This window comes from Carassius gibelio, chromosome B1 (assembly GCF_023724105.1).
Source record: "Carassius gibelio isolate Cgi1373 ecotype wild population from Czech Republic chromosome B1, carGib1.2-hapl.c, whole genome shotgun sequence".
NCBI classification, from domain to species: Eukaryota; Metazoa; Chordata; class Actinopteri; order Cypriniformes; family Cyprinidae; genus Carassius; species Carassius gibelio.
In genome coordinates, this window is record NC_068396.1 from 7259764 (window position 1) to 7282231 (window position 22468).

The window sequence follows — 22468 nt, forward strand, 5'->3', positions numbered from 1 at the left end:
TTAGGCAATGAAACCTGTGGGTACTTGATAGAACAGCTGTGTGAACTGGAGGGAAACCGGCTTCAAACACCAGCTAATAATCACCTTGGGTAAAGTTAGTCGAAAGCAAATTATACAAAATGGTTTCGAAAAGTCAAGTTAGATCATTTATTTGCATATGCCACTTGCATGGATATTTTCTTGTAAAATTAAAACATTTTTAGGTGTCCAGAAGTCTCCAAATATATATTTTTTTTTGCCCACTGTATGTGACATGAAACATTTTCATGCATTAACTGTTCTAAATGCCAATCTGTCACCACTCCCATTTTCCCCAGGAGGCTTTGATTATTTCACACTTATATCCCGCTCCCTTCCCATTTAGTTAATTCTCCTGGGAAACTTCCCCCATAATTTGTATGCCCCAGACCTCATCGTATGAACAGTCACATCAATATATTATTCTAAGGTTGTCCAGTTGCTAGATCTTGTATGAAATGCATCCTACTCAAATAATAGATACATCATACAAATTAATATTTGTGACCTCAACCTGGCAACCTACAACCCAGTTGTGTTGTTAATATCTTCAGAGGTAGTAGACGTGGGAAGTTGAATCAAGCATCTCTGGTAGAAATGGGAGGAGAAGACTCAAATGTTGTTCTGGCGAAAATAATAAAATAAAAAAAATAAGTAAAATGAAACATGAACAAGTCACATTATTATCATAATAACGTATTTATTATGTGTTCAACCTGCCTCTGTCGTTCCGCAAACATTTGTTAGTCAATGTTTAATTTAGTTTATTTTATACAAATAAAGACAACTTTTAAGTAGCTTTATGTGTATTGTGAAGTCTTTTTAAAATATGCATTATATTTTCTATTGTTTAAAAAAAACTGGCAATCTGATTACGTAATCCAGACTACATGTAATCAGTTACTACCCAGACCTGCACAACATCTGCCAAAATAATATTTAAACAATTCAATTTAAGTTGTTTCTTTCATTTTTTTTTTTCTTTTAGACTCATTGAACAAATCCGGTTTAAAGTGGAGACTTTTTTTATTAAAAGTATTAAAATGCACTTTAAATGAAATGACAGCTGTAATGTAATGTATTCACAAGCGATGTGTGGTTCTTCTCTCCACAGGCCTTTGATGATTTCATCTTTGCATTCTTTGCTGTGGAGATGGTGGTTAAAATGGTGGCCTTGGGCATATTTGGTCCGAAATGTTACCTTGGTGACACCTGGAACCGCCTTGACCTCTTCATCGTCATGGCTGGGTGAGTGACAGATCACAAAGGTGTGAGCGCCATGTTCCGAAAATCTAAAAAGTCAACTATTAGTGTGCGATTCCTAGAATCTGATGAGTCATTAAACTTAAACTCTTAACTGTTACAGTGTCTGTGTGTGTGTGTGTGTGTGTGTGTGTGTGTGTGTGTGTTTGTTTAATGTCAAATCCAGTTTTAATGTCAGGCCGAGTTCTAATGTCAAGTCGATGTGTCACAGCTAAGCTCAAGAATGACAATTACCACCAGGCAAGAGTCTCTGTGTCTGTCTGTATCGTGTCTCTCTCTCTTGTCATTTGACACAGTGATTTGTAGTTCTCCTCTCTGTCCAAAACTCAGTTCAAGTGCCTGATCACTCATTAAAACTCATTAAAACGGTAATGTGTGAGTGTGTGAGTGAGGAAGTAGCAAGTTGGTCATTAATTCGGACAAAGGTAACACATTTCTGGTTTAATGGTGTTTAATAGGCTTCTTAACTAGTTTCGCCAAATAGTTTTTCTTAGTCTTTCTATCAGTAAGGTGAAAAATATAGCACTAAACTAACACTAACTAGTACAAATAGCATAGACATTCATGTTGACCTAAGATCCACTTTTCACTTTTCAGTGGGGAGAACATATAATGATTCTAAATCAATTTAGTGACATTAAATTTGCATCATTTAGGGGTCTTGTCGCACATCTTGTGAGTTTCGAGAGCAGTACGAAATAGATATTTTAAAGCAGTCTTTCTGTAGAAATCATGTTTGATTGTGAAACATTAAATTGTGAAAATGCATGTGTGAAACAATTTCAACTGTCCAGGGTTTTACGCTTTTGAATTTACGATTACGACATCAACTGTTCAACTGTTAAAAAAATGTGATAATAATAAGAAATCTGCATATTAGAATGATTTCTGAAGGATCATGATGATGAAGATTCAGCTTTGCTTCAAGGAATAAATTAAATGTGTATAGTCTTGCATATAATAAAATTAATATCACATCTTAATTAAAAAATCAGAATATTAATGGTCTGCCTGTTCATTTTTTATAGATATGATTTTTAATAATATACTATAAATTATGTACATTGAATGTCATCAAAAATATTATATTACATTATTATGATTGAATGACATTATAAAATATATATGTTATTATTCTACGTTTTTATTCTATATATTGGCTTATTGTGTTCCAAGTTGTTTAAAATGAATTTCTTTTGTTTGTGTTTTAGGATGTTGGAGTATTCTTTAGACGGTCATAATGTTAGTTTCTCAGCCATCAGAACCGTACGAGTTCTCAGACCATTACGAGCCATCAACAGAGTTCCCAGTGAGTACCGTTTCCCCCTTCTTTGTTTCCATCTGTATATCTTTTTCCTTTCTCTCTTTTACAACCCAGTCACTGTTTTACAGTCCAGCTTTTGATTTGAAGCAAATGATCTGGAGTTGGTCTGAAAAAAAAAAAGACATGCCTGCTTTATTTATAGATTCACACACGCACAGACTAGACAAGACTCCCGTGATGTATTAACATGGTCACTGATGCTGATTGTTGCAGTTAAGTGCCCACAATCCAACATTATATAGTTGATGGACCACAAAAAATACACAAACACTCACACGCACATGCTATTAGTCCTCGGAGAGGTGCTGGTGTATGTTACAGTAATGGATGGAGTCCAGCAGTGAAAGTAAGTGTCTGTTTTGTTTAATGTAGACTGAGACATGCACGGATACTCTTACCATTTATAGCTCACTCTTTTTGTCAACACATACCAAATAACTGTGTGTGTGTGTGTGTGTGTGTGTGTGTTCAGTAAAGCAGTAATAGATTTTGGAGTCAGTGAGGAGTGAGAGCCCGTGGCTGTTAAGTTTCCAATTCGATTATTCTCAAACCACCGAGTGTTAGCGAAAGCCCTGCAAGTTTCTGTTTGTGTGTGTGTGTGTGTGTGTGTGTGTGTGTGTATTCACTTCTTGGCTCAATTACTGAATACACATCAGACACTGAGAAAATGTGTTCATGAAGTGTGTGAATGTCAGATCAGAGTTATCAAAGTTAAACGTAACACAGCAGTCTCGTCTGTCTAGTGAACCGCGATGGCTTTGATGCTTCATTGCATGTGTTATTAAATGTGTGTTCGTGACATCATGTGTATCTGTCTCGTAGGTATGCGGATCTTGGTGACGTTGCTGTTGGATACTTTGCCGATGCTTGGGAATGTCTTGCTGCTGTGTTTCTTCGTGTTTTTCATCTTCGGGATTGTTGGCGTGCAGCTGTGGGCGGGGCTTCTGCGCAACCGCTGCTTTTTCGACAGCAACATCAGAATGTGAGTGCAAAACCACTGCTTTTAATGCAAGCTACTCGATACATGCAAATTGTGGGGTTTTGCAAAATTGCTGCTGCTATCATTGCTGCTCTGAAACCACATGGGTATGTTCCTCGGTGGGAACCTGTTTATGTTGTGTCAACAGATGGAAGAATGACTTTTGGGGGGCTTTGAAAACAGCTATCTAGGATTTAATGAGTTTATTGAATTTACGCTATATTACTGTAGTAAATTGTATTAACTCATCCCTTAGTTTTTAAAAAACAAGCAGTAATGCACTTACAGTACAATGGAAGCTTGTGATGCTTTAAATCAATAGTTCACCCCAAAATGAAACTTTTTTCATTTAATAACTTACTTACTTACAGGGGCTAAGCAACGGGGCTTTCTTTCCCCTCGGTAGAAAAGGGCACATTACTGTTGGCGATTAAAGGGGCAGGAGCTCGAGCCCTCGAGATTAGAGCAAACCAAGTATAAATGTTGCATCATATTGTTTGTATATGCTGACACAAGGCATCAGTTCTCACATTTTATATCCCATAAGGGCCTCTCTGATCATAGAGAGTGTACAAAGTTGTATAATGAGTATTCATAAAGGCAGTTTGCACCAGTGAATCATTTTGACAACTGTCCACCCTGATATACTGCACACCAGAAAGCCAGTGTGTTGAAAGAAGCCTTGACCCGTTCAGGTGCATCGCTGCGTCTCTCCAGCACCCTCCCCAAAGCCCAACACTATCCAAGCAACGTCTGTTACAATAATGCTCCTCTCACTCAAATTATGCTGCCCTTTTAAAAATCCAGTTCTCTTGTGCATTCAACATTTATTGCATTGTCTGTCGAAAACCATCAAAAACAACCACCAAAAACGATATCCACTTCAGTCTGTGTACATCTGCTGCTATCTGCATTCAAAACTCAAAAGAATTGGCCTTTACTTCAGAAAAGTCTTGTTTCTCATTGAATCTTTTTTGTCATTATAGAAAGCAGCTGCCTTGTTAATAATTTTGATTAACTCATGTAAGCTTTGACTATACTTTACTGTATTTTAACATAGATGTTTTTCTTCTTTTTTATATGTATATGTTTTTTTAACTGTTCTTGCTGTATTGGCAAATAATCATATTTCATAAAAAACAAATAAAAGTATAATTTGATTTTGCATTAACCCTTTTACAATAATGTTTCATAAAGTAACAAACAAGTGTACAGCATACCTACTGTATCCTCTTTTTAACTTTTTTTTTCAGTAAGGTTGTTTAACAAGCTAATGAAACAAACAATTTTTTATAGATATAGAGATATGAACATTATATTTCACATATGTGAAAAATTCCACCCTGTTACCATTTTTTTGTTTAACAAAATACAGAAAATTGAAATGTGGGTTTTTAGGAATTATGAGCATTACATTTTACAAATATGAAAAATTCCACCATTACCATTATTTTTTAACTGAAAATGTAAATGTGGGCTTTTTAGTTTTAGTTTTTGTGTTTTTAGAAATAACAGAAATAAGAGAAATAATAAAATAAATAAAATATGATAATTATATTTTACAAATGTGAAAAATTCTACCGTTACCATTATTATATTTTTTTTTTCTAAATAAGAAGCACTTTGTGGTTTCATGACCTATACACAAGGCCTATAATATCCGATTAAACTAAAATAGTGAACCTTGTTATCTTAATGAAGGTATAATTATATCACGTATATATTGAAATGAATTAAAACCTGTTAACTGTCACCCCATCCCGTATACGGGAACGCCTACGTTGACTATACTATATTACAATCAAATCTAATCTAATCTTGACAAACTATATCATGGAAAGGTCGAACACTCCCAAATATATATTTTACCAATATTTTTTGTTAAAAATTATGTAGGAAAAGTAATAGATTAATTTATGACAAGAGTGCACCCTCAGAAATCTACATTACAAAAAGAGCTTTGACCTTTGTTTAAAAAAAAGACTTCCTCGTTGCCTTTTTCTCTATCACATTTTAGAAATCATCAGAAGTTATATATCACTTGAAAACATAAAATCTCAAAATTCATCCTTTAAAACCCATTTTAAAATCAGACATTGCATTACCATGTAAATGGCACATCAAAATCATGTTACAAAATGTTTTCAGTCATGAATTATAAAAATGTAGGTTTGTATCATGCACATTCAAGTCTATCTTCAAAAACGTGAGTGACAGTTAACAGGTTAATTAGGCTACACTGTAAAAAATTTCTTGTTGTTTTTACAAAAACTTTTTGGCAGCTGTGGTTGCCAGAATAATTTTGTAAAAATACAGAAAATTGTAAACACATTTACGTCAAAAACTGTTAATTTTACAATATAAAGCTGTAATTTACAAACAAGAAAATGTGAATATAAACCAGTAAATTCAACAACACACAAAATTAAATCTGTTTTGTACCTTGAAAATACTGACAACCACCATAATAATAAAGATGGTACTGTATAAGAGAAAGCCACATGAAGTATCAAAGCTCATCACAAGTAGCTTCACCACAAGCAGAAGTATATATTAACATATAGAAGGTGCACATTTATGGAAACACAAAACACCATCATGGTAACACACGTGATACTTAAATAATGCAAAAAACTTTCATTAAGCAACAGAAGATGTAACATAAAGCTCAAATGTACATAACTGATAACAAGAACTATTTAAAAACATGATTATTTAAACAAAATACTTTCAAACGTGGAGTGTCACGCAGGGAATTCTGGGAATATCAGTTTACAGTTTTAGACTGTAAATTATACATTGATTTGTTCTTTTTTTACTTCTAAAAGCTGTATAATTAACAGAATTTTACTGTAAATTTACATTAAATGCTTTGTTAGATCTTTTACAGTTTTTCCCTGTATATAGTACAGGAACTTACTGTTAACCTATTATCAGTTTTTTTCCGTAGCGTTTTTACAAAATTTTACAGTTAAAATTACACTTATTTTTTACAGTGTATAAATGTCACAACCTAATAAATGAATTCTCAAACAGATTGTTTGCTTGATACAATTTTTAAAATCATATAAATATTTACTTTTAAATTCCCTTGTAAAACTGGAAAAGGCACCCTTTGTATAGTATGGCCCATTTAATAAATTTTCACAGTGGCTTGCTGCAAAAATACAAAAATTGCCAGTCAAATTACACCTATCTCAGGTGTGAAAATCGCTTTCTGTCTAAGTGATTCCCATGAGATGTGCAAATTTGTCTGTTTGCACATCTACTCATTATTTTTGGAGCCTGCAGCTAGTTCTTTTGCCCACAAGATTTGGCACTTTCACAAGGAGTCCACTCCTTTGTATATTAATTTTAATTAATTTTTAACAGAGAAAAAAGACTATCATGACTAATTACCATTTCAAGACAATGTAATTTGATTGAATTAAATAATGCTTTGTATAAATGCTTTGATTTAAAGGCTTCTTTCTTTCGTTCTTTCTTTATTTCTTTCTTTCATCAAGATTCCCAGGAATTTGAATAACTTAATTAATTTGAGTAAAGCAGTCATTTTAGTGTCCTCCACCCCCTCATCTTTCAGTCCTCCAAAATAAATCAGTGTGAACCTTGGTGCAATTAAATACAGAACTTATAAAGTAAATTATTTCTAATTTCTCTCATGTCTTTACTAAACTGGAGAATATTTGTGTAATACATTCTGTGCATGAGCTGGAAAAAACAGATGAACTCTGGGTGATTTTTGTGTGACAAAATATGGAATTGTTTTATCTCAAATGCTACAACACTAGAAATGACAAAAGTTATGGTTTGGAACCAGGCCCTCTGAAAGTGCTGGCTTGAAATCTGCTGTGGAAGGTCTAAAATATATGCAGTTGTAGTTCAGACTTATTGTGTGAAAAAATGCTAACTTTAAGGCAAAACATTTTTATTTATAAGTCCATAGCTGTTAAAATAAACATTACATGGTCATTTTCTTTGGCCTCCTCATTTAGTGGTTAATGCCTTAATGATTTTAATAGATATTTTGATTGCTGTGTTTGAAAACATAGCACCAGTTGTGTGTTTTAGATCAGTTATGTTTAAATTGTGTATTTGTATTAAGTTGTATATCATTTAACAGCAAATAAATGTCTGTGAAGGCTTGCTTTATTATTGTATCAGAAGGACTATTTCATGGGGTAGCTGAATTGTTTAAGATTATATTTGAATTGGTTGCATCTCTGTAAAATGAATATGACCACTTTAGACTATTATAGATAAACCTAATTTTTTAAGCATTGCAGTGCAGTTTGCTCATTTTAAATGTCAAATAAATTCTGTTTTGAGTTTAGTGCATTGATAGAAGGTACTGTACACAATAATACCCATAGGTCTCTTTTTTAAGTCATTTACATATTGCATTTCAAGTTGCATGATTGGAATTGTTCAAAAAAAAAAAGCATGCTGCTAAGTTTCAGATATGGTAAGTAACATATGGGCCAATTCTTAGACCATTTTCTTCAACATCCTCTCTTAAAAGTGTAGTATAAACATGTTTGCAGATGATGTGACAGTGCAATTTGCAAATAGTTAAATGTCTAGTAAATTTGCATTCTGTTTTGAGTTTAGTGTATTGATAAAAGGTACACAAAAACATAAACTGGTAATTAAAAAAATATATTTTTGCTTTAAAACAGTGTTCCGTCTGTTTTTTCAAAAAATAAAGCAAGTCAATAAATTAGATAAGATAAATATATAAATGAATAAACCAACAAAATATTGATTGCCAGCCTCAGGATGTCAAACTAAATATGACAATAAATGTTGGAATGACTTAAGCTAATAGATCATATGAATAATTAATGAGAAAAATTAATAATAAAAATCAGTTTCAGTTTCAGTGAATTTCATTCCAGCAGATCAAATGAAAAGGTAAAAAAACAATCAAAATGATGCATCACACATAAAAAATCTGTTGTCAGTGCCAGTGTTATTTAGAATACTTTCCTATTACAGTATAGTTTTTTTGTTTTGTTTTTTTACTTTTGAATTAAATTTTATTTGTGCAGCTTTTATTTTAAAACTTAAAGTTATTTAAAATTATTATATTTTTTAATGCCTGTATAAATTTTAATTGTTGTTTTTAGTTCATTATTGGATTTTAATTATTTTTCATGTTTTTGTTTTAATTTAGCTTTTAATGTATGTTTTTTTTTACATTTCATTTAAGTAGTTATTAATCTTAGATCATCTTAATTTCAAAACTTACTAAAAGATTATCAAAACTAAAAGTTGCATCTGTTGCATATTGTTTAATGGACCAGAGCTAACAGTGACCTAACAATGAACAGTTGTGTTTTTTAGTTAACATTAACAAAGATTTGGTCTCTCTGCAGGCTGTATAATGTTTCAGAGTCTGTGAGTGAATACTACAGACTGGACGAAACCGATGACATTCCCTTCATTTGCTCCACCACTCGGGAAAACGGAATGTTGCACTGCTCCAACATCCCGAAGCGCAGAGTTGGAGGGGCTGATTGTGAGCTCACGGCTGATAATGTCACAGATCTTGTTTTCAAAGATCCTCCTCATCATGGATGTGTAAACTGGAACTTGTATTACAACAGCTGCAATGCAAGCGAACACAATCCGCATAAGGGGGCTATCAACTTTGACAACATTGGATACGCTTGGATTGCTATCTTTCAGGTGTGTACACGTGTCTGCAAGAAGATGAAAGGATAACTGAATGAGTTTATGTAAAAAAAAAAACATGCATAGTCATCAATAATTTTTAGGAAGGCAGTTCAAGAATTCCTTTTTTTTTCTAATAGGATGAATGTGTGTTAGAGATCTGCTCCAAGTTGTTCATTAAAATTTTCGCTGAGTATAAATTCAGTCTGGCAGGTGGTGATTTTTTTTTATCCTCACATATCCTTTTGGTGCCCGAGAGACACTTCGTTTCGGAGTCAGAAAATGAAGTGAAAGGTTGCCAGGGGCTACAGCGAGAGTGAATCCTCTTTCATCAATAAACAACTTACCTGTCCTAGAAAATCACATTTCATCATGTTCCATTCTAATCTAATCTATAGGGCAACAATATTTATCATATTCTTTAGTAACCTGATTGGGAATGGACACGGACATTTCTCAGGTTTCTGAGTAATCTGATTGACCACGGCGTGACATTTTATCGTTCCTTCGAGTTTCCTGACCTAGTTTTGTGGAAGCGATGAACAATATCTGAAGGGCTTTATTATAAGGAATGTGTGCATGGTGGATGTCGTTACCTGTTTAATCCTGTTTGTGTTTTCTCATCAGGTCATCACGTTAGAGGGATGGGTGGATATCATGTACTATGTCATGGATGCGCATTCCTTTTACAACTTCATCTATTTCATCTTTCTTATTATTGTAAGTGCACAGTAATTATTTAACTGATACGTCTTACTCTCTTTTAACATCTCTGCTTTCATTAGTTGCATGGAAATGGCTTTTGCTATCATCAGCTGTGTAATTTACTCAAGTAATTTTACTTGATAACCACACTTAAAGAGATGAAAATTCGGTCATAATTTCTAAGGACTGTATAATTGAGCAATATTGAAACTGAATGCTTGTTCTTAAGAGACCTACTGAGTTACTGTAAGTACTACATTACTAAGAAGAAAATCAAACTTTTTATACAATCTTAGACTTTAATGTACACATTTAACGGTCACCATTGTATTAAATCAATTAGAATTGTATGTCTTACTAAAGTCACATCACATTAATCTGTTTTAACCTATAATCAGTTATGACCAAGTTTAGTGATCAGTAAATACTACACTGTATAAGCAATTATTAAATCATATGCTGCTAAATTAAGTATAAAACAATTTCTGCTAACCTGTTTTATTCTGGTGTGCTCTATCGACTTTATAAAACTGTTTGATTTGCAGACTTTGTGCATGAAATGTATTAACAGAGATTAAGAATATGTTCTTTGGTTCTTGAATTTACAACATTTTTAATATATATTTATATATATATATATATATATATATATATATATATATATATATATATATATATATATATATATATATATATATATATATTACATGTACTTAAATCTGGAAACACTTTTTGTAACTCTTTATTTTTAGGTACTTTACAAAAAATGACATAATGTGTAAACATTAAAACTAAGTTTGCTAATTAGAAAAAACTACACTTTAACTACTGTTCAATAGATTAGGAATAGTAAGATTTATTGTTGTTTATGAAAGACGTCTTTTATGTTCATCAAAGCTGTTCTAAACTGCTCTATTTATTTATGTATTTTTCCCTGCGGTTTTCATCATCATTACTCAAGTCTTAAGTGTCACATGATTCCTCAGAAATCATTCTAATATGCTGCTTAAGAATTGATTATTATTATTATTATGTTAATAAGAATAATAAGAATTGTGCTCCTCAATAACAGTTGTTAATAACAGTCAATAACAGTTGTGCTGCTTAATATTTGTGTGAAAAGTATTAAGTTTTAAAGTAATAATGAATGAATAAAAAAAATACTAAACCCAAACTTCTGACAAGTACCCTTTTTAGTCTATCATTTAGAAGTGATACAAAAAACTTTTTTTTCAGAGTTGTAAATGAAACAATAATAATTGGATTATGTTTTACATTGTTTTATTATTTCAATCTATCTATTTAAAAAATGTCACATTTAGTGCAATGTGTTACTTGCTGTTCATGTAGTTATTTGTAAATTTAAGAAAATAGTTTTCTAGCTTTTCTTTAAGTTTAGTCTTCATAAACATGCCATGTAAATCACAGTATTATTGTTGAAAAGATTGTCAAGGTCAAGAAATGCAAGAAATACTAGGTACCTCGTAATCCTGCAATGTTTTGGGCCTATCTCTGTAATATAGTCATATTTTGTTTTGTCCACAGGTAGGCTCCTTCTTCATGATCAACCTGTGCCTCGTTGTCATAGCAACACAGTTCTCCGAGACCAAACAACGTGAGAACCAGCTGATGCAGGAACAGCGGGCTCGTTTTCGTAGTAACGAATCCACCTTAGCTAGCCTGGCTGAACCGGGATCCTGCTATGAAGAAATGCTAAAATACCTTGTCCACATTTGCCGCAAACTCTTCCGACATGCCACACGCCTCTATGGCGAATTATGCCACAAGAGACGCAGGGGTGTGGCCAATCCTAGCAGCTCCCACCCAGTGGGCGGGACTAATCGATATTGGAGTGACAGTGGGACAAAGATGGGTCCGGCCCAATACTGTATGCTGCATTATCATCATCATCCCCATCAGCATCAACATTACATCAGCAATGGGATGGAAATGAAAACCCTCCATCTTGATAGAGATGCTCAGAATTCCAAAAAGACCTCATCGCTCCCTCTTGCACTACAAAATTTAAAGGGTTTGAGGCTTGGAATTAACTATCCCACCATCCTGCCCTCCAAATTATACGCAAACTCACAAACTCGCTCACATTCGACAGGTGGAGTCAAAGCACCGGCTTTCCATCATGGACTTAACGGCAGGAAGATCTCCGTTTGTAGTGGATACCATGACACTTACAAGTTGCAGCACGGTAAGAGCATGGATAAAGCTATGCAATTGCATTCATATATTAACTTCCAGAATACAAAATTGCTGATAATTTACTCACCCCTATGTCATCCAAAATATCTTTGTTTCTTCAGTCAAAAAGAAATTTAGGTCTTTGAGGAATACATTCTAGGGTTTTTCTCCATATAGTGGACTTCAAAGGGGAATCAACGAGTTAAAGGTCCAAATTGTAGTTTCAGTGCAGCTTCAAAGGGCTCTACACTATCCCAAATGAGGAATGAGTGTTATCTAGTGAAATTATTGGTCACTTTCTAAAAAAAATTAAATAAAATACAAATAGAAACTTTATATACTTTTTAACCTGAAATGCTCGTCTTGCACTAGCTCAACCGCGCGCATTACATAGTCATGTTGGAAAGGTCACTCGCAACATAGACAGAAGTACTGACCCAGTGTTTACAAAGTGAATGTGCAAAGAAAATCAATTGCCCTTTAAAAAAACTGGTAAAACAAGGTCTGACAATTATGAAGTTAGAGGAGAAAATGAGTTTTTCCCTCGACCCTGCAATTTTGAACTGAAGTACACAGACAGAGAACTAACCACGCATTACTTTTTCAGCGTGATTGCGTAGAACGTGAAGTCATACAACCGCATAACAGAGCTAGTGCAAGACGAGTATTTTTGGTTCAAAAGTGTGTGTATATATATATATATATTAGGGGTGTAACGATACGCGTATTCGTATTGAACCGTTCGGTACGACGCTTTCGGTTCGGTACGCGGTACGCATTATGTATACCGAACGGTTCGTTGGAGTAATTAATTATATTTGAAAAAAAAAAAAAAAGAGAGAGAAAGAAATATAATGATATGCGTTCAACAAGGTAGCCCAATAACCCAAACAACGTAACAGGCAACGCCCCTGACACTCCCGAAGAAGAAAAAAACACCATCTTATATGTTTATGTTAGGCTACTCAGCAGGCGCTCGCTCACTCAGTACGCGCTGAAGGCTCGTTGCAAAATAGCCAATGCGTTTAACAGACTAGAAATGAGAAGATCCTCCAATAACCAACAGGTCTGGTGTTTGGGTGCACTTTGGATTCCCTTTAAGCTATTATGGTGATGGCAAGAGAGTGGTGGATAAATAAACAACGGTATGTAGCATCTGCAACATGACAGGGTACACCAGCGGGATTACAAAAAAAAAAAAAAAAAACCAGCGGGAATATCTGGGATATATGCGTCAGTACTATCTGGGAAAAGACGAAAAAAAGGAGAAACATGCACGCAGCAAACTATCCCTGCAGCATTTAGACACTATAGCTTACAGGGAATCCAACCCAAACACCAGACCTGTTGGTTATTTTAGGATCTTATATTTCTGGTCTGTTAAATGCATTAGACATTTTGCAACGAGCCTTCAGCGCGTGCTGAGTGAGCGAGCGCCTTAGGGGCCGTTCACATATCGTGCCTAAAAACGCATGGAAAACGCTAAGCGCGTCTTTCTCCTGAGGCGTCTGTCTTTGCTAAGCAACAATGACGTGCTCTCTCCATGAGACGCGGAAATTTCAGCGAAGGATAAATGGATTTGCAGCTCTAAAAATCGCTTGCAGTAGCTCTGCTACTGAATTTATTTCAAAATTGCAATCCATATACAACTATGATCAGCTGTTCCTTCATCTTGGCTGAGCTCTCAACGTTGTTACGGGAAAGGATGAAGCTGATTGGTTGGTTCTTGTCACATGACCCGCGGTGCGCTTGCGGCATTCTGAAAAGTTGAGATGTTTTTACATTTTGCTGTATCTAAAACGTATCGAACCGAACCGAACCGAACCGTGACATCAGTGTATCGTATCGAACCGAACCGTGAATTTTGTGAACCGTTACACCCCTAATATATATATATATATATATATATATATATATATATATATATATATATATATATATATATATATATATATATATATATATATATTGTCTTTTTGACTGAAGAAGGAAAGACATGAACATCTTGGATGGCATGGGGGTGAGTAAATTATCAGGGCATTTTTATACTGGAAGTGAACTAATCTTTAAGGTAATACTATATTTTGATAGTCTACTTTGATAGTCTACTAAAAACATTCTACTAACCACAGGTAACTGCAACTACTTGTCAACTTACAGTGAGTAGAGTATTAGTATACTGTCTGCTTCCTATCTGCTAACACTTTATTTATTTGTATATGTATTTGTTTTTACATTACATGGTTCAAGCAACCCAATTCCGATTTTCTCCTCCTACGTGGCAGAGATCGGAAATGACACACGAACGTGTAAGCAGGAAAAAAGTACATGGATTCCAAAATTCTCAGATCAGTTTCGGGCCTTATTCATATGTGGAAATAAATCTTATATAATTTGGATATGTGCATTTGTGTCTGCTATGCAGACAGATCAGATATTCCCCTGTCAATGCAATTTGTACATCACTGAAAAAGCGACAGTGGTGAATGACATCAAATCAGGTGGACGCTTTTCCGGGTCAGTAAGCAGTGTTGCCAAGTCCGCAGTTTTCCAGTGCAATTGGGCTACTTTTACACTTTTGCCACGGGTTGTTTGTTTTTAATCTGTAGTTTAAAGTGATCTATCCTCCCTGCTTTTCAAAAGAGGTGAACCCTTGAAAACCCTGGAAAAACACAATTGGTTTTTGTTTTGTAGACCTGGAAACCATATCGGTACATTTACCCTGGAATGTTTCACAATGTGTGTATTGGAAATGCAGATATTGGATATGGGTCACACATCAGAAAAATTGAATACACTCAACAAGTCAATTTTGCAAGTATTGCCAATTTATTCTGTTTAACCTTAACCCTAAACTAACAGTCTACTAATAATCCAAAGAGAATTGCAAATTAACTGCAGTTAGCTGACTGACATGAGGTTACAAAGTGACTTATAGATAGTAGAATATCTAAACTGGACTATCAAAATTAAGTGTGAGCTATATGATTTGTGGATTAAAGGTTTACTTTTAGGGGCCACCACACAAAAAATAAATAAATAAAAATTAAACCTTAAGTACAAATATTGCAATCTCTGTGCAAAAAGTGAAGTGTTTTGGGTCTGCTGTCATGTTTAAAATTTGACTTTGAGTTTGTGGATTAAGAGTAAATTCTGTCTCTGGGGTTTTAGCTTAATAACGTAGATAATGGAATTCTTTATTTTTTTTCTTGGCTTTGCGCACTTGACATGCCCTAATAATTCCAAATTGAATTGAGGGAACCGTCTGAACAAACTCACACACTGTCTAGTCATTATTTTTGTGCCTCTTGACTTTTGCCTGAAATTACCTGGTGAAGAAGCCTTGGGTTTTTCAACATCTTGGTCTAAATGTATTCATAACTTTGATTCGTTTCAGCATCCTGTAGGTTAAGTACATCCTCACCCACACTTCTGTGAAATTGCATTTAATAAATATCATCAGAGCTGGGTAGTAACTTATTACATGTAACTTGGATTACGTAATCAATTCAATGCATCTTTGCTTAATGAAAGTATTTGTTTCTTTAAAAAAAAAAAATCTTACTAACCACAAACATTTGAGTGGTAGTGAATTTTAAATTATGTAAAGAAATTTGTATTAAAACAGATTTCTTATTAGGAAACCTTTTGGAAAGCGAGTGGCATTTAATTTCACAAGTTTGAAAAAAAAAAATCCTATAGCTCCCCTAGTAACCATATTATTCCAACACAATAACATTGGTGACAAAAACAGTAAATGGCAGAACAGTGATTTTAGTTAACACTAAAAACTATAAAATCTTAGAGAAGTCCATTTTGATCCCATTAGGGTAATTGAAGAATTGGTGCCAGATTACTATTATTTCAAGAGTCATGTACACATTCATTTTTTGGCTGGGTTTGGTATCATCAGTTAATATACCATATATTTGAAATGAACTAATATGTCAGTAATGCACATTGTGAATTTCATGTAAGAGATAACTGAATCTCAGGCACAGCATATGGATCTCAAAAAGCAGATGCAAATTTTGCCCTAAATATGCGAGAAGGATAGTATCGATCACTTTTATCAAAGCAAATCACAGGGTTGTTAACTGTAATCAGGTCACTAATGCATCACTGGATTGCCTAATTATCTGGTTATATAACAAAATATTTTATGTAACAGGGAGGCTGGGGCTAGTTGTCACACTATTTACTGCAGTGAACATTTACATTTTACATTTACATTTATGCATTCATCAGATGCTTTTATACAAAGCAATTTACAAAAGCAGTTCGTTACAACCAACAATATTCGTAAAACACAATACCAGGTTTATTAGACAACTACTGTAGATTAGGAAGCAAACTAGAAAGTAGGAATATATTTATTTTGCTTTCTGTATAGACACATAGGAAAACATCGTAGGAAAGCATTTGTGTAGATTGGACTTGGACTAGCCCCAGCCTTCCTGTGTGTGATATTAAATACTGTCATCCTTCACTGCAGGTGTGTATCCTGGCACGTGCTCAAGTGTGTGTGTGGACACCAGGGTGGGACTGGTGTCTTCAGATTCATCCTCCTGCCCAATTTGTGCCCAGGAAGGCGATAGTGTTAATTGCGACTCCACCAGTGAATCGGACCCAGAGAAACAGGAGCCAGACATCAACTCAGAGCAGAGCAAAAGAAACCAGGATTTGGATGAAAAGGAGTCTGGGAATGAGAACTGTGTGTGTATGTGTGTTCAATATGCCAAAGCCATTTTGAGGCGGATTGTGGAGAGCGAGTACTTCAACAGAGGGATAATGATAGCAATCCTTATCAATACACTCAGCATGGGAGTGGAGTACCATGAGCAGGTGAAAATAATACACTCATTTACACACACCTCACAAATGAGGTTAATTAACATCTGAGTTGTTGTTGTTCCCGTTGAGTAGACCTGAGTTTATATTGTAATTGTTCCCAGATCATTAGATTCTGGTTCATTTACACTGCAAGTGATTTCCCAGTATCTGTGCGTGCATTCACACACAACCCGTAAAGGTCCCATAATGACATGTGACATTGTACAGTATGAGTTGAAAATGCTAGGCACGTTATCTTTCACTTAAGTTGGTGAGGCACTAACTGATCTCTGCTTCATTACAGTTTGCACATATTTTTTAATTGCGGACATTGATCTGCCTTCAAAACACCTGGTAAAACCGTCGCATGATAACGTGTGTCATCACTACGACACATCCAAAATCTGGCTATTGTTCACACAGAGCTCGTTCCGGGACTGAACCCGGAAATGTTACCAGGTCCCCAACCCGGGATCAATCCCAGAATCAATCCCAGGACGTGTTTGCATTCACAATGGGTTTTTTTTTCTAGTTACCCCGTATATAGGTCTCTTCAGTTTCACAAACTGCTCAGATTTGCCTAAACTACATACGCCAAAATAAAAACGTGTAACTTAATTATAAAAGTATTAAAATAAACTATAACTTTTAGACTAAATAAAATAAACTAAAAAAAATGTATCAAGCTAGTTTGTATGATTATGATAATAATACCAATACTTATTACTTAATAATAATAATTATTATTATTATTATTATTATTTAAAGGGGTCATATGATGCAATTTCAAGTTTTCCTTTCTCTTTGGAGTGTTACAAGCTGATTATGCATAGATAAGATCCCTGAAGTTGCAAAGACTAAAGTCTCAAAACCAACTAAATATTCTTTATCAAAGTTAACACTCTGCCACGCCCCCATAAAACGGCTCATTCAAACACGCCCCCACATGTCTACGTCACTATGTGGAAAATTTGCATAACTCCGCCCCAAATGTTCACGCAATGAAAGAAGGCGTGGTTTCAGTAACTGCAGTTAGTGTTGAAGCAGCCATGTCAGGGAGATGCTGTGTGTATCTAGGCGAAAGGAAAAGCACTTTATTTGGCCTTTCCAAAGCAGATGCATTTAGGAATCTTTTAGATTACTTAGAACAGAACAGCAATGCATTTTATGCACAACCGTTTTCTGAACCTAGGAGAAGAGGTTATTCTGACTTTGCTATGACAATCTGGCGCTTCTGAATCAGCTACTGTAAGTATGTTTTGTTATTAGTTTAAGTATTTGCTATTGACTATTTGCAGAGTTTTGTAAGGATATTTCAAAAAAGCATCATATGACCCCTTTTATATAGTAGCTACTTTACAAAAACATAATCCTTATTTTCAATACAGCAACACGAGAACAAATCCATTTGAACATATACCAATAATAAAAATAATACTTTATTAGTAGTAGGAGTACAGGAGTAGCAATTGTTAAAGGATATATAACATACACAGTTTCACCTAATCTCATGTTAATCTTGAGTACCTAAAGAGTAGTACTGCATCCTTCATATATCCAAAAAGTCTTTAGTTTTATCATATTTGTAAAAGAAACAGCTTTACGATTCTTTCCAGAAAAAGCAGAGCTCCTGGAGGTGTGCTGTGAGTGGAGCTATAATACTGATGTTTCGTGTTGTTTCCATTAACATATAATCACTTATGTGCTGATTTCCAACAAAATACAGAAATGTGATGCAATTGTACTTACATGAATGGGGTCTTTTATCACAGTGATGGCTCCATGTTTTAATAGCAAACGATGTGCAAATCCAGCGTTGAGTTTGGCCTTGTTTATAAAACATTCGTCACTCAAATGACAAAGGCACTTGCTACACTCCGCTGCCCCGGAAAACAAACTGCATCCACTGTTCATGTAACGCTGGGTTCTCGGGGAAGCTGAACACGGTAAATCCCTCACATCCAAAAATGCACTTATTTGGAGGCATTCCCGAACAAATTCTATGCAGCGCTGCCGATGATTTTGAAGCGCATTGATGTGCGCGGTCCCGCTCTCCTCTGATCAATGTGTGTGTGCGGGCATGCTTTTCCAAGAGAAATGCTCATATAAGGACTTCTGTTCTCGTCTACGTCATTAGATCCGCGATCGGAAAAAAAACAGCCGCAACTTTCAACCCGGAAGTAAGATTTTCGGCACTGAAATTCTCAGTCATTCTTCTAAATATTTTTTTTTTGAACTTTGGCCAAGTTTAGCATGAGAATCCATCTCTTTAACATTGTAAACAACTCTCAATACACGAAACACCATTGTACCCCCCCTTTAAAGTAAAATATTGTTTAAAGGGATTTGTTCCATTTGAATATGAGGACTAAGCTTTAGTTGAATACTTAAATAAATTATGTAATTAAATGGATGGATGATGTTAGATTAAAAAATAATAACCTTCCAGTGTGTCTGTGTAATTTTGGATCTTAAACTATTGCATCTGTGCAACTTGTTAGTGACCAAAAATTTATGTTGGCCCTTATTCAAATGGATTAAATGTGTGTGTGTGTGTGTGTGTATGTATATATATATATATATATATATATATATATATATATATATATATATATATATATATATATATTACAAATTTCAATTGTGTGCTTTAAAGGTATGTTGATTTAAAACTTATTTAAAACTTTAAAACCAAAAATACTTTCTCCTGGTAAGTTTATCATCTAATATGTAAAGAGGAAACATATTAACATATAAAAAACAACCATAATGAATACCTCAGTTAATCCCCTGACATGAAATTGTGACTTTGAGCAATACCGTTTTCCTCGAATGTCAGTTTTTTGCTGACACATACAAATAAAAATTCCCACTTTCAAAAACACTTATTGTAACACAACATGATCCCTCGGCACTGTGTTTGCGGTGTAACTCTATGCATGTTTTTGGCTCATATTGCATTTAATTAACCCCCTTGGTTAGGATTAGTGTGAGACTGAGAGGAGTCTGAGATTAACCGGTTTGAGGCAGAAGAGAGGACATTCACACTGTTGCCAGGGAAATGATTATTTACATTACAGTAGACACGGTTCATAACAGCGCTCGCCTGCTCTTCCTCGGCAAGAGAAAGAGGAGAAGCATAAATATAATGTCATGACAGTAACAACACTGTAGTTTAGCTTTTGTATACATTCCTTTTGTATACATTCCTGTTAGCAACGTATGTGTTACAAATTCCTCAGATCACATGACTTGCTAAGAAGAAGTTTTTTTGGTAAGACTTTCTATGAAGCCCGTATTTATAAGGGTATTCTTAAGGCATTATAATGAATGCATAATGCATTATAAAAATATGTGTAATATGTTATATCAATTCATGAATAATCATAACAACAATATAATACATCATAATGCTTACGTACTGTGCTTGTGGTTATAAGTTTAAGAGTATGATTATTTATAACACACAATGAACTCCTATTAATCCTATCTACTTCATTTACAGTATAATGGACTGTATCATATCTTGACATTGTTTAATTAGGATCGGCGCAGTATCTTATATACAGCTTGTGAGTGGTTAGATGTTGAGTATTATTTGAGTCTTTCTGTCGAGCTAATGTTAAATAGTTGATGTGAGCTTAATACTCCAACTGAAAAAAAATGCAATGTTTTATATGGTTACATTTTATTTTGATGGTCCCCTTAATCAATCGACTGCAAGCAACTTTCAACTACATGCCATTTAACTCTCATTAGAGTATCAGTATGCTCAAGAATGGTAGAACCTAGCATGGTAGAATAAGCTGAAGTATAGTCAGTTTATCTGTTGGTTGACCATCAAAATAAAGTGTTAGCATATATTTACATTAGCAGACATACTAATACTCCAATGAACGCTAGTTGACATGTAGTTGCAGAGTTACTTATTAACAGTTGTCTAAAGGGTACCATCAAAATAATCAAACATATTACACATTCATCTGATCTGATATCGGATCTTATGACTGTTTGATATAATTTTTTTTATTATTATTATTATTATTATTACCACTATTTATAAGTGGTCTTAGACCACTTTAAGTGAAGTAGCATCAGAAAAATGGCAATATATGAGACTTATAATACATTATAACTGTGAAAATATAATCCATTGTAAAAGTGGATGCATCATTTTCATTGTGTTATAAATCAAGCTATAACCACAAATAAGTGAATATTATAATATATCAAAACTTTTATTATGAATATTCATGATATGATACAATATATATTAAGTTTTTTTTATAATGCATTATGCATTTGTTATAATGCCTTAAAAAAAACCTTATAATGTATTATTAAAACGGGCCTCATAGAAAGTGTTACCATTTTGTTTTGTTTAGTTATTTTCTGGTAGACATAAAGGTTCACATAAATTTACATTAGGTGTTACTAGTGCTACGATTAATTGTGATTAATCGCATCCAAATTAAAAGTTTTTGTTCACATAATATATTTGTTGGTACTGTGTATAGTTATTGTGTTTATATAAATACACACACATACAATAAAAGATTTACTTGTATATATTTATATAATTGATATTACAGATAAATATTTATAATATATAAACATGAATTTTTTCTCAAATATATACATGTATGTGTGTGTATTTATATAGACATAATAAATATACACAGTACACTCACATATATTATGTAAACAAAAACTTTTGGTTTTTAGTTTAGATTGAACTTTTAGTTTCATTTTGGATGCAATTAATCATGATTAATCGTTTGACAGCACTAGTTGTTATGATGTATCACAGAAAACAGGACTAATATTGTATATCCGTTCTCTCTTTCAGCCGGATGAGCTGACAGACGTGTTGGAGATCAGTAATATTGTCTTCACTAGTTTGTTTGCGTTAGAGATGCTCTTGAAGCTTTCGGCCTGCGGTTTGTTCGACTACATCAGCAACCTCTACAATATCTTTGACGGGATCATCGTTATCATCAGGTTCTCTGCTGTTCTGTTCGCTGTATATTTGTTGTAAATACTGTGTATTTTGACCACACACGTTCTATCTGTTGGGTTTTACAGTGTGTGTGAGATCGTTGGACAGGCAGACGGTGGGTTTTCCGTTTTGCGGACGTTTCGTTTGCTAAGGGTGCTAAAGTTGGTGCGGTTCCTGCCGGCTCTGCGCAGGCAGCTGGTGGTCCTGATGAAGACCATGGACAATGTGGCCACCTTCTGCATGCTGCTGATGCTCTTCATCTTCATCTTTAGGTTTGTATGAAAGTTCTTCCATAAAAGAAGTAGTGACTGTGTAGTACTGACTGAGAGCAGAGTCATTCTGTATATACTGTTTCCCAGTTGGTTTTTTAGTACATTTGAAGGAATATGATTGGTCATTCATTTCATTTTCATTTTCCAAAGCACAACATTATTTCATTATTTCAGTCCCATCACATGTACTGTATGTACTCATA

General features: G+C 34.3%; 1 protein-coding gene across 1 annotated transcript in view; it reads left to right on the forward strand.

The window, feature by feature from the left end:
- cacna1hb (calcium channel, voltage-dependent, T type, alpha 1H subunit b) overlaps positions 1-22468 on the forward strand; it is a 51662-nt gene that overhangs the window by 1745 nt on the left and 27449 nt on the right. Inside the window, exons 2-10 of the mRNA XM_052546436.1 lie at positions 1133-1266; positions 2493-2590; positions 3428-3587; positions 8963-9275; positions 9888-9980; positions 11511-12171; positions 16657-17006; positions 21844-21995; positions 22080-22265. Of these exons, the coding sequence (XP_052402396.1) occupies positions 1133-1266; positions 2493-2590; positions 3428-3587; positions 8963-9275; positions 9888-9980; positions 11511-12171; positions 16657-17006; positions 21844-21995; positions 22080-22265 (2147 nt within the window). The remainder of the gene's footprint in view (positions 1-1132; positions 1267-2492; positions 2591-3427; positions 3588-8962; positions 9276-9887; positions 9981-11510; positions 12172-16656; positions 17007-21843; positions 21996-22079; positions 22266-22468) is intronic.